Genomic DNA, 14901 nt, shown 5'->3' on the forward strand with positions numbered 1-14901 from the left:
GGTGGACAGCAGCGCTGAGGAGGAAACAGTTATACCGCACAGCTCATCCAGAACCCCTCTGAGTTTGCCTCACAGGCCTCCTGAGTGGCTCCAGTGGAAAGAGTGCCCCTTCTCCAGGTCCCTTCTCCCTCATCTGCTTCTCTTGGGCAGCTTTCTGGAAATTGGTGGGGGCAGTGGAGGCAGTGCCCATCCGGACAACCTGAGGCCTTTTGGCCCCGGACCAGAGGAGAAACAGCTGTGGGAGAAGGGAGAGAGGACGGAGAAGGGCACGGCGCTAAAGGCGGGCAGATGGGGCCTGGGCAGAGTCAACTGTTCCCTCCCACTCAGCCCTGGGTCCATGGACAGGAGATTCTTCTGTGCCTGTCGCTGCCCACTCTGGGACACAGAGGCCCCAGGCAGAGAAGCGCATGTGCTGCTCCGCTGGCTGAAGCCTGGCCTTTGCCCAGCCTGGTCTCCCTGCCCCAGCGGCTGCTGACTTTGATGAGAACTCCTGTTATCTCCCTGAGAGAGAAAACCTCAAACGGGAAGTCCAGCAGGTTATCTCTCTCTTTTGCCCTAAGTGGTGGCTCCTCCACGCTGCGATGTGATCGCTGATAAAATATTAACAGGTTGTTATCAGGCCTGGCACTGGGGAAGCTGTAATGGGACCACCCCTCTGCCTCCCACAAGCTACCACTTTCCTGAGACTGGCTGCTCAGGAATTCCTCGCTCTTGCCTACAGTTCCCTGCTCTGGGCCTCATTTCTCCACAAAACAGGTGGCGGCGGTGTTGGGCTTAACAAAGCAGGAGGTCACTCCACAAGTGCAGACCATCAGGTTGCACTTCCCCATTATTCCTGAAGTCCCAATCCTCCAGAAGGGCTCCCTTGCTGCTTCACAAGGTCACCTCTGAGGAGGGCTTCGAAGAACTTTCTTTTTGCAAACACGGCCTCGCAGAGGGAACACTGAGAAAGCTCACACGCTTTCAGACAGATACGTACAATGCAATGGGAAACAAGGTGCTCAATGAATCTCATAGCGTGGCAGGCAACCCCAAGTTTCAGCAGGAGCCCCTTTCCTCCAACAGCACTTCGAGAGCCTGTGACATTTGACAAAGTTCGTGTGGGTTGCTCAGGAGAAAGGTCACTCCCACCAAAATTACAAGCAGCCTCTTTGTTTACTTTTTTGTAGAATCACCCAACGGGAGGCAAGAAGGTGGATCAGCATCCCCCACAAAGGCTATCTGCTGACATTGTGAAGACTCTGCTCCCTTGGTTTAAAGGCACTAAGTGCCTTGATGTCAGGAAAAAAAAAGCATGTATATTTTTCTAGCAAGAGAAACACATTCAGTCATAGATTAGCCACTGACGTCAGAATTTGCACTAGTTTCTCAGTTTAGCGCTTTTTTTTTTTTTAAAGAGCCACAATGAGAAGACAAGTCCAGTGGGCTTAAGAGAAAATAGAACATCAATTCAGAGGCAGTGGACGCTGGAATCATGGGAAGCAGGGGCCTTCTCTAAGTAACGCGTGCACTCTTCAACTAAATGATTCAATAGGCTTCGATGGAGATGAAGTAGAAATCAAGAAAGAGGCAGACAAGATGAGAAAGGTGGTGCCATCTTTTTCTCAGCAATTCCAGAGGCACCTCCTGTGGTTAATTTTACTCTTCTGCGTGTAATAATAAACCAGCATGTTCTCAAGAGTCACTTTCTCACTCCCGGAGAAACTTGCCCACCTCAGCACTGTCTGGGGTGGGGGTGGGGTACCAAGGAGCCAGTGAGAACCCTCACAGGCAGAGGCCAACAAGTCCAAGACCTCCTGGAGTGTAAGAATAAGATCTTGATGGCTGTTTTGATATCAGGAAAGCTGCCAAGTGACAGCCCTGCGTGAAAAACTCAGTCAAGAGGAAATGAATTTCCACATTGTTTGGAGGGATATTCGTTACATAAGTGAACGATTTCCTGATCATGAGGGCAGTTAAACATTGTGTGGGATTGTGGAACTTTCTTCCTTGGAAATTCCTATTAGTGTGGGCTGGCTTTATCTTTTTCTTATCAAAAGGAAGAAGACAAGACATCGTTTTTAAGACAGGCCATACGGTGCTGTGGACAAAGAGCCTAGGCTTTGGAGTCAGACAAACTTGGGTTTGGTTTGGCCTCTGCATGCTCTCTAGCTGTGTGGCCGGGGAGGGGCACTTAAATTCTCTATACTTTAATTCCTACATATGTCAGATGGAAATGATACCTGCCTCTTAGTGTGGTCATGGCATATGGTAGGTCCTCAACAAGGGGTTAACTGTGTTCTAAGCATATTGGTGACCCAAAGGGTAGTGTCAAAGTCACACCAAAATGTGTGTCTGTGGGGAGTGGGGGGCAGATGACAAAGTCTGTTTCCCACTACGGATCTGAATCTACATCAAGGGATATTCTTGCCCAGGTCAAAACTTCTCTAGATTCTTCCCCAAAGTCTAGATTCATAGGATTCACAGGAATCATTCAGATTCTATTAATAGAGGCCAGAGGAAAAGCAGACTTGAGAAGCTGGAGAAGAAAGGAAGGGTATTGGCTCTTTGCCCTTTATCCAGATCTGTGAAAATCTGTGGAGGAACAAAACCATGATCAATAAGGTCCTACTTCTAGAGAAAATCTTAGTCCAGGGGAACTGCAAACTAAGATTAATTCCACCAACTGCCGGGACAACTGGAGAAATACAACAACCACTTTCCTAGTTTGTAACCTACAAGGGAGCCATTGGTAGGCAGATTTAGCATAGCCCCGGTCTTGCTGGTATTCTCCAGCCCTTGGTCCCTTCTGTTCCTTATGCTTCAAGTTAAATAATTCAATATTCCTCGAACACACTTGGGTGTTCCATTATTCACAACCCCTCCTCCCACATAGTCTTGTGACTTTACTTACACTCTTCCCTACCACCTGGAAAACCCTCTCCACACACCTTCACCTTTCCGATCATTACCAGTTTCCAAAGCCTTCTGGAAAATCAGGACTTTGGGGTAACACCTTCCTGAGCCTCTGCCTAAAGTCATCTTGCCTCTGTCCCTGAGGACTCAATGGTCAGACACATGTGTTTGGTGAGTAGAAGGCCCCCAAAACATGTGGACTAATCTCCTCTAAAAGGGGGTTGGGTTTTCTGATGACTCACATCAAGACTTTGGACTTGGGGATGGAAGCAAGTAACAAAACACATTCCTTCTGCGAAAAATGAATGCTGCATGTCTCCATGACTAAGGCTTCAATCTACCCAAGACGATCTAGGTCAGTTCTTTCCAATTGTCTCATGTATTACCCAACCATGTGCCCTGACTGAATTCACAAGTATGGTTCCTGAATTTCCTCTCTAAGAGAAGTCTTAAGTTAGGGATGTCCTTGTCATCAAGAACAAGGATTCTTTTGGGGAAATTACCCTTGACTGGGCCTGAGCTCACCCCTGGCTTTCCTGAACATACCCTCATGCTTCACTCCTAACCCCATACTACAGAAAGAGCTTTTAATTCATAGTACAGAACTCCAAAACATGCTCTATCTGGGGATTGTTCTTTGGGAACAGAGAACCTGCCAATTAGGCCTTTGCTTTTAAATTATTGCCCCAGATCATCTGCAATCACTGGATGTGGACAACTACATCTTTCTGCTCCCCCCTGGGACCACCAAGTCTCCAACTTGGTCCTCTGCTAGGAGTCCATTTGTTCATCCCACAGCACTGACTTCCTCACATGTGCCAGGAACTTATTTTCTTGAGGCTTGCTCTGTCTACTCTGTTTATGGATATCTCCCTTCTCTTTTGTTTTTTTTTTTAATTTTAAAAATTATTTATTTAAAGATTTATTTGTTTAGAGAGAGAGAGAGAGAGAGAGCGAGCATGAGCAGGAGAGGCAGAGGGAGAGGGAGAATCTCAAGCACACTCCACATCAAGCATGGAGCCTAATGTGGGGCTTGATCCTGAGACCCTGAGACCCTGAGATCATGGCCTGAGCAGAAACTGTGAGTCAGACGCTCAACTGACTGGGCCACACAGGCGTCCCTGTTTCTTCTTCTGAAAGATTCAATCACTGCTCTTGGCAAAAGGGAACAGGAGACCCCTCAGAAATGTTTTTTTTCCTCCTTTTAGTTTTCACATGCAACATCTGTTCTCTAGGCTTCTGATTGTATTCTGTAATTCTCAGTATTTTAAAATTGCATGCTAGGGAACTTCCTTTTGATAACATTTGGAGTCTGTGGGAAAGAACACCCATATTATTTTTCCCTCCTTGGTAGCCTCTCCAATTATTCAAGTGAAAATTCAGGTACAGAGAAACGTTGGGTCACCCCAGCTCACACTGCCTCTCCCCCTCCCCCCCGCAACCTGAAGGACTTATGGTCGGCTTGGCATTCTTAGACTCTTTTTAATGCCAGCACTGTTGTTTCCCTTACTCAGACTGATCTAGCCAGCCCCTTCCACGAATGAGGCACTACTATAGGCTCTTGAGAGAGATGGAAATACAATTTCCCATCATTGACTCATTCAGTAAGAATTATTGATTGATTGCCTACTATATACCAGGTACTACGATAAGCTGCGGGATAAAGGGATTGGCCATCACGGGCATGGCCCTTACCCTCATGGAAACTTGTTAGGGAAAGAGGCAGACAGACAACAAGCAGGTTGTGCTCCCTACTGTCTATCACAGCACACAGTAGGTAGCCGGTGAGTATTTGCTAAAAGAGTGCAAGTCAACAGCCGAATACTTTATAGCAAATTGTGAGAAGTGCCAGGAATTGAAAACGGAAATGATGGCAGAATAGGGTAGAGGGAGAAGAAAGGCTGCATGGAAGGCCTTTCTGAGAAAGTTGAGACTTACACAGACACCTGAAGGATGAGGACTAGGCAGCCATGCCCAAACTGGAGGTATGATCATTCTAGAAGGGGAGAACAGTATATGTAAAGGCTCGGAGGGAAGGGAGAGCATGACATGTTTCTGTGGGAAGACCACAGTGAGCGAGGGGAAAAGTGAAATATGATGAAAAATTGCAAGATACAAAGCAGATGAAGTAGGGAGGATGGACTTTATTCTAAGTGCAATGAGAAGTCATGGAAGGGGTTTAAGCAAGGAGTTATGTAATCTGACTTGTATTTTTTTCTTTTTAAATCTGGCTGACATGATAAGACAGTTGTGGGAATGAGAGTGGAAGCAAGGACACCAGTCAGGAGTTGCAAAAATGTCTATGGGAGTTGATGGTTCTTTAGACTAAGGAGGCTGTGGTAAAAGTCAGTGAAGTCAAGATATACTTTGGTGAAAGAACTGACAGACTTTCTGACAGACTGGATGTGGGGGACTACAAAAGAGGAAAATTAAGGATGACTTCCAGGTTTCTAGCTTATGTGACTGGGTGGGTGGAGGTGCCATTTTCTAAAATGAGAAAACTGGGGGAAGGAACAGTCCCAGGGTGTGTATGTCACTGTTTATTTTTAACACATTTTATTGGAAATGCCTGTGAGACATGTAAATGTAAATGCCAAGTAGGCAGCTGTATATTTGAATCTAGGGTTAATAGGAAGACAGGACAAGGAAGTTTGTGATAAGCCTTGTGACACAAAACTTACGTGTTCAAAGAAAACATTATGCCTTGCCTGGGTTAACTGGGGGAATTTGGGGTGGGGTGGGGGTTGGGGGGGTGAGGCTGACATTTGAGCCAAAGGAAAGATGATGAGGGAGGACGTTCCAGGTAAAGGGAACGGAACAGTAAAAGTGCAAGAGAAAACCTCCAGGCAGGTTTGGAAACTGAAAAACAGTTCAGCTTGAATGGAACGACGTTTGTGTTTGGAATGTTAGAGGAGTCTGGAGAGCACAGGAATGGCCATGGGGGCTTCTGTACTGTACTTGCTCGGCAACTGGGAGCACTAGTGGGTCTTTGAGCAGAGGCATAACCCGAGGAAGTCATTCAACGCAATTTCGTGACAGTGAGTAGAGTGGATGGAAGGAGTGAGAACAGGAGGAAAAGGAAGCCAGTTAAGAGCTGATTTCAATTTTCCAGGCATGAGATAATAAGGGCCTAAATGTTGATTGTGGAAATGAAAAGTTAAAGGGTAAATAGGAGGGACATTTGAAAGGAGTTATGATCTTGTTAGTCCAACAGGACAACCAGGAGAGGGCACCCACTTTTTTCTTCCAATGTCTTTTACCTCCACGCTATATGCGCTCTGGTAAGGCTGGGGGACACTTTCGAATCTCTCCACTGTGGCTTTTAACATTGGCTCAAGGGGCCTCACGCTGGTGTGGTCTCACTGCAAACAGTTAATAAAGGGGCAGCTCTGGCATCATAGTAGACAGACTCACACACCTAATTGTTGCTGGAAGAAGCAGTATGGGGTTGGGTCTAGGAAATGGGTGCAGAGGAAGCACTAGTAAAGAGGAATTACATTTTCCAACTTTTCCCCCCAACTTTTTTCTTTTTAAAGCTCAATTGCCCATATTCTTTCCTACTTTGCCCTTCACACATGCACACACACCACTCACACAACCTCACTCTCCTCCCAACAGGCTGAACCTTCAATGCTCTGAATTTTTTTTCTGACACCACCTTCCATCCGTATTGTCCATATCTGTACCAAGTCCCAGCTTTTTACAGCCCCCCCCAAAGAATAAGTATCACTAAGAGGATAGCTAAAAATGCGCCCCCAGCCCCACTTCTCAGTAATATTTACATTTATTTAGACAATGGGGGCCTTCAATAGCCTAGTCCTAATATCTCCATGAAAACCAACCAGGCTGCAGGCTAGAGGTGTGGTGTGGTGAGGGCCTGGGGCCGGGTGTGTGTGTGTGTGTGTGCATGCCCGTGCGCACGCAAGTGTGAGACTGTCAGCACTCCTTCTGATGCTGAAGCCTGGCTCGGGCCTCCCCGCCAGGCCTTCTGGTCTCCCTGCAGTACCTGTGATGGGCCTCCTCGCCAAGGAGGCAAAATAAGCTTGGGAGAGACTTCCGAAGTCACTCTGCAGGGAAACCAGAACAAATACCCCAACCATCCCTCTGCACCTCCTAATCCTTACTGCGATGGCTTGAGCCCACTCCACCATCCCCTTCGGTTCCTTCTCCTTTACTTGTTTTCACTGCTGGCATAGTTTAAGTGTTCATTGTTCAATGAATGTCTTGTGAAGAGTACCTTGAACTCTTTGGAGAGTAGGCGCTATATAAATACAATAAAGCAATGGATAAACAAAATGGCTACTTTTACAAGAGTGTAGGTTTTACTATTTCTGATAATATGAGACCAGCCCCTTACTCAGCACTAGGCTGAGGAGCAGGTGGGTGGTGAATTCTGAGGGGTAGCAGACAGACCTCCCTGCTCTAAAAGGGCTTCCCCACTTCCTGAAATCCCAGTTAGGTGGCACATATTTTTTTAATCTGAGCACGTATTGATGTGTAAATACGACATGAGGGTGAGTAGGTGGGTCACGATTTAACCTTAGTTCCGTTCACATTAACCCATCACTTTTACCACATGTCCTTTTCACATTCCAGCTTTTGTTCATGCTATTCTTCCAGAGGTAATGCTAAATATGACATGAACTGTAAATCTAAAATCACCTTATACATTCAACAGAGTCTCTCATCTGATATCTAAATCCAAACCTACTCATTCTTTTTTAAAACAATTTATTGTTTCCAATGTAAGAAGAATAATGGGTTTATATAGAAAATTTGAAAAAAGCAGGAAGATAGCAAGAAGAAAAAAAATATCAACCATAGTCCTACCCCTAGAGAACAACCATTGTTGCCATTGTTGACAGTGTGGTCATGCTCATTCTTTAAACAAATCTTAGTTTATGTCCCATTTCTGATGTGATGCCTTCCTTCATCTTCCTCCCCTAGAACTTCTCTATCACGTTTGTACCCCTCACTTGTACCAGTTAGTGAACCTGGCGTGTGTCCTGCACTTCCAACTAGGTTGTTGGATGCTCGAAGGCTGCAGCCATGAATTCTACTTCTTAATTTATCCCCAAACACCTACTACATTGGACCCAGTATTTGCTGGCTGATTTAACCTAAATGAATACAAACCATTTCAGAAAGGATATAAAACAGGCCAAGTATCTACATCATGAAAATTAAAGCTTTCAGGTCACCTGGCTTGATGATTACTGCTTTTCTGTTCCTGGAACTCCTGAAAGCCTATTAATTAGCCTCTTTCTCCACACCAAAACTGAATAAGAAGCAGAATGAGTGACAGCCAGGATTTACTCAAAGATTCTCTATATAAGGCATAAAAAGGTGGGGGGGGGGAGAGCGGGAGAGAGAGGAGGAGAGGGAAGGAGGAGGAAGAAGGGAACGGAGAAGAGAAGAAAAGAGAAGACAAGACAAGAGAAGAGTAGAGTGGGGTAGAGTAGGGTAGGGTAGGGTAGAGTAGGGTAGGGTACAGAAGGGTATATAGAGTATATAGTCCGGTGCTCAATCCAGTATGTGATTTGCCTCCAGCACCGTATACAGGATCCCATCCACTTGCTCTGAGTCAAACCCGATCTCACGAAGCTCCAAGTGAGGGAGGACAGAAGTAAGGAGATAGCTGACGTGGATACGCAGCCGCGTAAGCTTTGCCAAAGCCCTGTATGATGGAGTGAGGGGGCAGAAGAGATGACATGAAGTCATTAGCCAACAGAACAAAATGAAGCTCCTTAAAAATGGGCCTATATCTCTCAACAATGATGTGTCCATTAGCTAGACAGAAAGAAGAAAGCACGGTGCCACCAAACACAGGGAGACTGACTGCAGCTCTCTAAGTAATTCCTCGCTCCTTGGTGGCCTATAAATTAATTAAGGCTTCCTCCCTTAGCTATGGCCAATAACTGGGGGTCCTAAGGAATGCTTCCCGTTAGCACTCACAAGCTGATAACTAAACCCTAGTAATTAACCTTTCTAGGTCATCTCCCTCTGGGGTCCGGTAGGAGACCTGAGCCTTCTGCAGCACTTCCAGGTGCATCTCTGTCTCCTTCAGTTTCTCTTTGAGTTCCTGCTTTTCTTCCTTGGTTCTCTCCAGCTCAGCTTTCAGAATTTGGAATTCAGCTTGGCGATAGCCCATGTGTTTCTTGCTCCAATACAAGCCTTCCGTCTCCTGGGTGGTGTAGGTTACCAATTCACTCTGGACTTTCTTGAATTCAGAATGCCAGTAATTCCTCTCCTGTTCCAGCTCCTCCACCTGCAGTCCAAGAAACAGAAATTCAATGACCCCCCACATGCTAGGAGTGCACCAAAATGTGTCCCTAATACATTCCTCCATACATGTTCCACTGAGGGACCTTCTCAATCCCCAGATAGGGGCGGGAAGCCCACTCGGGTTCATTCAATCTGAGACACCGCACAGAATGAGTCGATGGCTTCTGTTGTGGAAAGGCCTCAGAACGGGAAATCGTCAAGAGCCGCGACTCTCTGGTCTCTTGGTTACAAGGATCTCTTATTCCTAGTGGGAAGGTGATGCCCTAACCTTTTGCTGGAACAAGTTCCGCTCAGCCAAAACACGCTCCAGTTTTTCTGTGGTTCTTTTCAGTTCTTCCAGCTCTCTTTGGTTCTTCATCTTTGGCGAACTGCGACCTCCGCCCTCCTCAGAACCTCGGCCCTTCTCCACAGCGGCTGCGGCAGGGGTGGGACCAGAGGCCACGGAGGGGTAAGGCACTGGGCTCCAGGATTCCACTGCTTTTCTCCTCTCAGCCAGCTCTTCTCTGTTGAAAGGGATCAGTTGAATGGGAGCTCCTGAATCTCTAACACCTTTTGCAACACCGACAACAGCTACAAAAGGTCCCTTGTTTACTTCCTCTTTGTTTACATTTGTGCTGCTTCTGTTAGATTCTTCTGCTACCAATCTCGGCATCTGATCTTCCAATTCTTCAGGGAGCAGAGACCCCTGGTGTTGGTCTTGGGCCCCTGAATACAGGACTGACACCTCCCTACTCTGACTGGTATTCTTGTTTGCATCTGGGTATTCTGGAGAAAGGTACGGTGGAGTGCTTCTCTCCGAACTGGATTTATCATGGCTGTTCTCCCCTTCTGGGTAGGAGACAGCTGCCTCCACCCTCTTATAAGGGCCAGGCATGGAATAATCTAAAGGAGGTGTTGTCATCTCATTCTGGAGCCTTCTTCGTTTCTCCACCGGCTCCTCTCCCAGGATCCATTTGTACTTACTGCAAGAAGAAGAGGGAATTAAATGTTAAGCTGTCAAAGTACAAGCTAGGTGTATTCTTATCCCATGGAGCCTCTCTCCAAACTTCCCACATTAGAACTGATTTTAGCTGTTATCCACAGATCATTTCAGGTTAGGAAAATACAACTCTATCCTCGAACTCCAAACCCTTCACTCATGCACCTTGCTAAGCTAGCAACCAGTCTGAATGGAGAGGTGAAATCAAAAAGTATGAGAGTCAGTATCTGGATATAACAAGACCAAGTTGAACTTGGTAAGAATTCTGAAAATAGGATTGAAACCAGCCTGACTCGGAAGTTTCCAAAATGCAAGGAAAGGGAGAAACACACACACACGCGCGCGCGCGCGCGCGCAAAATCCCCTAACACAAGAATGGAAAAAAAGGTCATAAAAAGCCTAGTAGAGTATGTGGAGGAAAGCTGAGCCAGCTCGTTAATTTTAAAGTGTCACAAAAACCTCCCAGTATCAAAGACTTAGGCACATTTTTTATATTGCAACAGAACACCATGCAGTTCCTTTGCCAGCCACCTGGATTGTGGCTATATCCCATTATTCACTTATAAAAGTTAATTAAAACACAGGGCCCTAGTCAGAAACAAACAAGTCGAATCGGCCACTTCAAATCATTTCCCTCTTCGGGTAAAAGAACTGCCCTCTGTCAGGGCAAAGAGGCACTCCCTCATTTCTTCAGGAAAGTGCAGAAGAGTAATCGCACATCGCCTTCCATTTCTGGCTTCTATTTGCACTAAGTGGTGAAGGAACTAAGGAAATGACTGGCACCCATGAAATCCACAGGCAATTTAAAATCCTGCAGTAGGACAGGACACCTCCCCCACCCCCAGCACGCCAGCTCATTTTTACCCCATAACTATTTTGTCCTCCCTGCAGAAAATGCAGAAATTTCAAAGTAAATATCAAATTTCAAATTTTCAATAAGAAAGAGTCAGGCATGTCATCAGCCACCTTACACTGTTTCAAGGCGGCCCACTTTTCTCTGCAAGTTCTGAGAACATTTGTAAGACATCTCAAACCTTAGCTTCTCACAGCGCCCTGAACATTCTTTGAAACTACTGTTCACCCACAAAGAAAACTGGTCTGCCTCTTAATAGGTCTTGCTGTGTCAACCTTAGGGGGAAAGCAAAAATATTTAGGGGCAATGTGAGACCAAATGCATTCATCTAGAATCTGCATAAAGGGCCACTGCAGAGGGCCCATTTAGCTGTGGTAGGGAGGAAGAGTCAGTCAGTCAGTTCGAAGGTAGCAAGGAAGGGTACACGATCCCAGATAGCAAGACCGAACTTCTACACTTCTACGAAAGGCAATTGGTCAAATGATATGCCTTCTCTTCCTTTTGCTGCCTCCAAGGGTTCTATCCTTATCTCTCTCCCTGTATTTCTTTTCTTTGGTAATCTCATACCACCTCTGGGCTATAACCTCTGGTCATTCCCCCAGCCCTGATCTCTAGTATGGAATTTCCAATCACCCAGCACACCCCTTCCTGCCTGTCCCACTGGTGTCTCAGGATGTAGAAAACTGGCCTTCTGTTGTCAAGAGAAAACCCATTCCCTTTCCTATGTCTGATTTGTGTTATGACACCAGCAAACTCTCAGTAATTTTATATAGTTCTACTACTATCAATACTCAGGTTCGAGCTCACATTCCCTGTCCTGAGCTACTGTAATGGCTTCCTCCAGTCTCCCCTTCTCTCATTGCCAGACCACCTGCTGCCAAGCTGCTAATCTTCCTGAGGTGCTGCCTGCTTATGTTACACCCTTATTTGAAATCTTTATTTATTGCTACCCACAACATAAAAGTTCAAATGCCTTAGTTTGGTATTCCATTCCAAAACCTAAGAAACCTTTATTGAGCTCTTACTCTGTGCCAGACAGTATGGTAAGTGCTTAATGTGCATGGTCTCATTCAGTTTTCCCAACAACCCTGAGGTAAGTGGTATGTATATCTGCACTGGTTAAAGAGGATGCTCAGATGTAGAGAAGTTAACTTTGTCAGGGTCATGTAGCTAGTCAGGGACAGGGCTGGGACATCACTTGGCCCCAGCTTTCTCTCTCATTACTTCCCTTCAAAAACACCAGCCAAAAGAAATGCCCATGATTTCTCATGCTGCTTCTTTTGATTGGAATGCCCTTCTCCTACCCATACTGCACGTCTAAGCCTGGCTCAAATACTACCTCTGAATTCCTACAGCACCTTAGCACTCAGTTATAACATATTATCTCTTTTTTACTGTGTGTGTGTGTGTTGTGTGTGTGTCTTGTAAATTCCCTACTAAAGTACTAAATAAAAGCTCCTTGACAGAAGAGAGCTTAACTAGCTGTGCTAGATGGGAAGGAAGGGACAAAACTTGGCACATAAAAGGAAATAAAAATGAAACTATTATGTGAGAGAAAAAGAAGTGGATTTTACTTAGTGGTTCTAGAAGTACTTAGCAGTTCTGTAAGTAAAGGTCTGATCTTCTCCGTAGGGTCTGATACTTATTCCAGACCTGTATTCACTCATTTAGTAAGGACTAATTGAGGGTTTATACACCAGGAATTCTTTTCAAACTACATAGCTAGTTTCTTCTCATTTTCTTTTCTTTTTCTTAAGATTTTATTTATTTATTTGAGAGAGAGATAGTGAGAGAGAGAGCACAAGCAGGGAAAGTTGCAGTGGGAGAGAGAGAAGCAGGCTCCCTGCTGAGCAGGGAGCCCCATGCCGATGCAGGGCTCCATCCCGGAACTCTAGGATCACAACCTGAGCTGAAGGCAGACGCTTAACCAACTGAGCCAGCCAGGCGCCCCATCTTCTCATTTTCTTCTCTTTTTTTGCAGTACTTCTCAACTGTCTGTCTGCAGAGGAGCCAGCTGATATTTTGATAGGGGACTGCATCAAATCTGTAGCTCAATTTGGGAAATATGGCCATCTTAACAACAGTAAACCTTCTAATCCATAAACATGACATGTCTTTCCATTTATTCAGGTCTTCTTTAATCTCATTCAAAAATATTTTGTAGTTCTCAGTTTATAAGGCTTACTTGCACTTCCGTTGAATTTATTCCTAAAGACTATTTTTGAAGCCACTGTAAATGAAATCACTTTACTGTTTTCTTAAAATTTTTAGTAGTTACTTATGTATTTGAAGTAGTTAGCATACAGTGTTATGTTAGTTTCAGGTGTACAATATAGTGATGCAGCAATTCCATACAGTACTCAGTGCTCCTCCAGATAAGTGTGCTCTTAATCCCCTTTATCTATTTCACCCATTCCCCCCCCCCATCACCCATCTGGCAACCACCAGTTTGTTCTTTGTATTTAAGAGTCCATTTTATCATTTATGATTCTTTTTTCCCTCTGCTTGCTTTTTGTTTGTTTGTATTGTTTCTTAAATTTCACATAGGAGTGAAATCCCACAGTATTTGTCTTTTTTTATCTGACTTATTTCACTTAGCATTACACCCTATCCTGTTGCAAATGGCAACATCTCATTTTTTATGGTGAGTAATATTCCAGTGTGTGTGTGTGTGTGTACCCCATCTTCTTTATCTGGTCATCTACCAACAAACACCTGGGCTGCTTCCATGTCTTGGCTATTATAAATAACATTGCAATGAACACAGGGCTGCTTATGACCTATTCAAATTAGTGTTTTCATTTCCTTTGGATAAATACCAGCAGTGGAATTACTGGATCAAATGGTCATTCTATTTCTAACATTTTGAGGAACCTCCCTACTGTTTTCCAGAGTGGCTACACCAGTTTGTATTCCCACCAACAATACAAGAGGTTCCCCTTTCTTCACATCCTCCCCAACACCTGTTGTTTCTTGTGTTGTTGATTTTAGCCGTTATGGTTGGTGTGAGGTGATCGCTCATTATGGTTTTGATTTGGTTTTTTTTTTACTGATATGAGTGATTTTGAACATATTTTCATATGTCTCCTGGCCATTTGCATGTCTTCTTGAGAAATGTCTGTTCAGGCCCTTTGCCCATCTTTTAGCCAAATTTTTTGTGGGGTTTTTTGATGTTAAGTTCTTTATATATTTTGGATATAAAGCCCTTATTGGATATAAAATTGGCAAACATCTTCTCCCATTCAGTGGGTTACTTTGTTTTTTTGTCGATGGTTTCCTTCACTATGCAAAAGCTTTTTAGTCTGTTATTTAATTTCCACATATTTGTGAATTTCCCATATTTTCTTCTGTTGTTGAATTCTACCGGAATTCCATTGGGATTGGACTACATTTTTTGCATGTTATCAATCCTTTCAATTTACTGAGGCTTGTTTTCTGGTCTAACATAGGGTCTATCTTGAATAATACTCCATGTACACTTCAGAAGAATATAAAGTGTTCTATACATTTCTGTCAGGTCCAGTTGGTTTATGGCATTCTTCAACTCTTCTGTTTCCTTGCTGATCCTCTACCCATAATGGAAGGTGGGCCATTGAAGTTTTCAAGTATTACTGATATCCATTTCTTCCTTCGATTCTGTCTGCTTTTGCTTTATATATTTGGGGGGGGGCTCTGTTATTAGGTCCACATATAGGTATAATTACTACATCTTCCTGATGAACTCTGTCATGAAATATCCCTCCTAATATCTAGTAACATCTTTTTGTTTAAAGTCTACTCCAGCACTCTTATGGTTGCTTTTGCATGGTATATCTGCTTCCATTCTTTTATTTTCAACCTATTTTTATCTCTGACTCTAAAATGTTTCTCCTGTATATTTGGGTATTTT

The 14901-nt window shown here is 44.5% G+C and overlaps 1 protein-coding gene across 3 annotated transcripts in view; it reads right to left on the minus strand.

Moving 5' to 3' along the window:
* Nucleotides 1-7626: 7626 nt before the first annotated feature.
* MORC4 (MORC family CW-type zinc finger 4) overlaps nt 7627-14901 on the minus strand; it is a 52345-nt gene continuing 45070 nt past the window's right edge. For 2 of the 3 annotated variants that reach the window (XM_045996499.1, XM_045996497.1), the window contains 3 exons: nt 9449-10142; nt 8880-9163; nt 7627-8572 (listed from right to left, as the gene is read on the minus strand). In XM_045996499.1, the coding sequence (XP_045852455.1) occupies nt 8419-8572; nt 8880-9163; nt 9449-10142 (1132 nt within the window). In that variant the 3' untranslated portion in view covers nt 7627-8418. The remainder of the gene's footprint in view (nt 8573-8879; nt 9164-9448; nt 10143-14901) is intronic. The other variant, XM_045996498.1, reaches the window with a different exon arrangement.

This window comes from Meles meles, chromosome X, assembly GCF_922984935.1.
Source record: "Meles meles chromosome X, mMelMel3.1 paternal haplotype, whole genome shotgun sequence".
Taxonomy (NCBI): Eukaryota; Metazoa; Chordata; class Mammalia; order Carnivora; family Mustelidae; genus Meles; species Meles meles.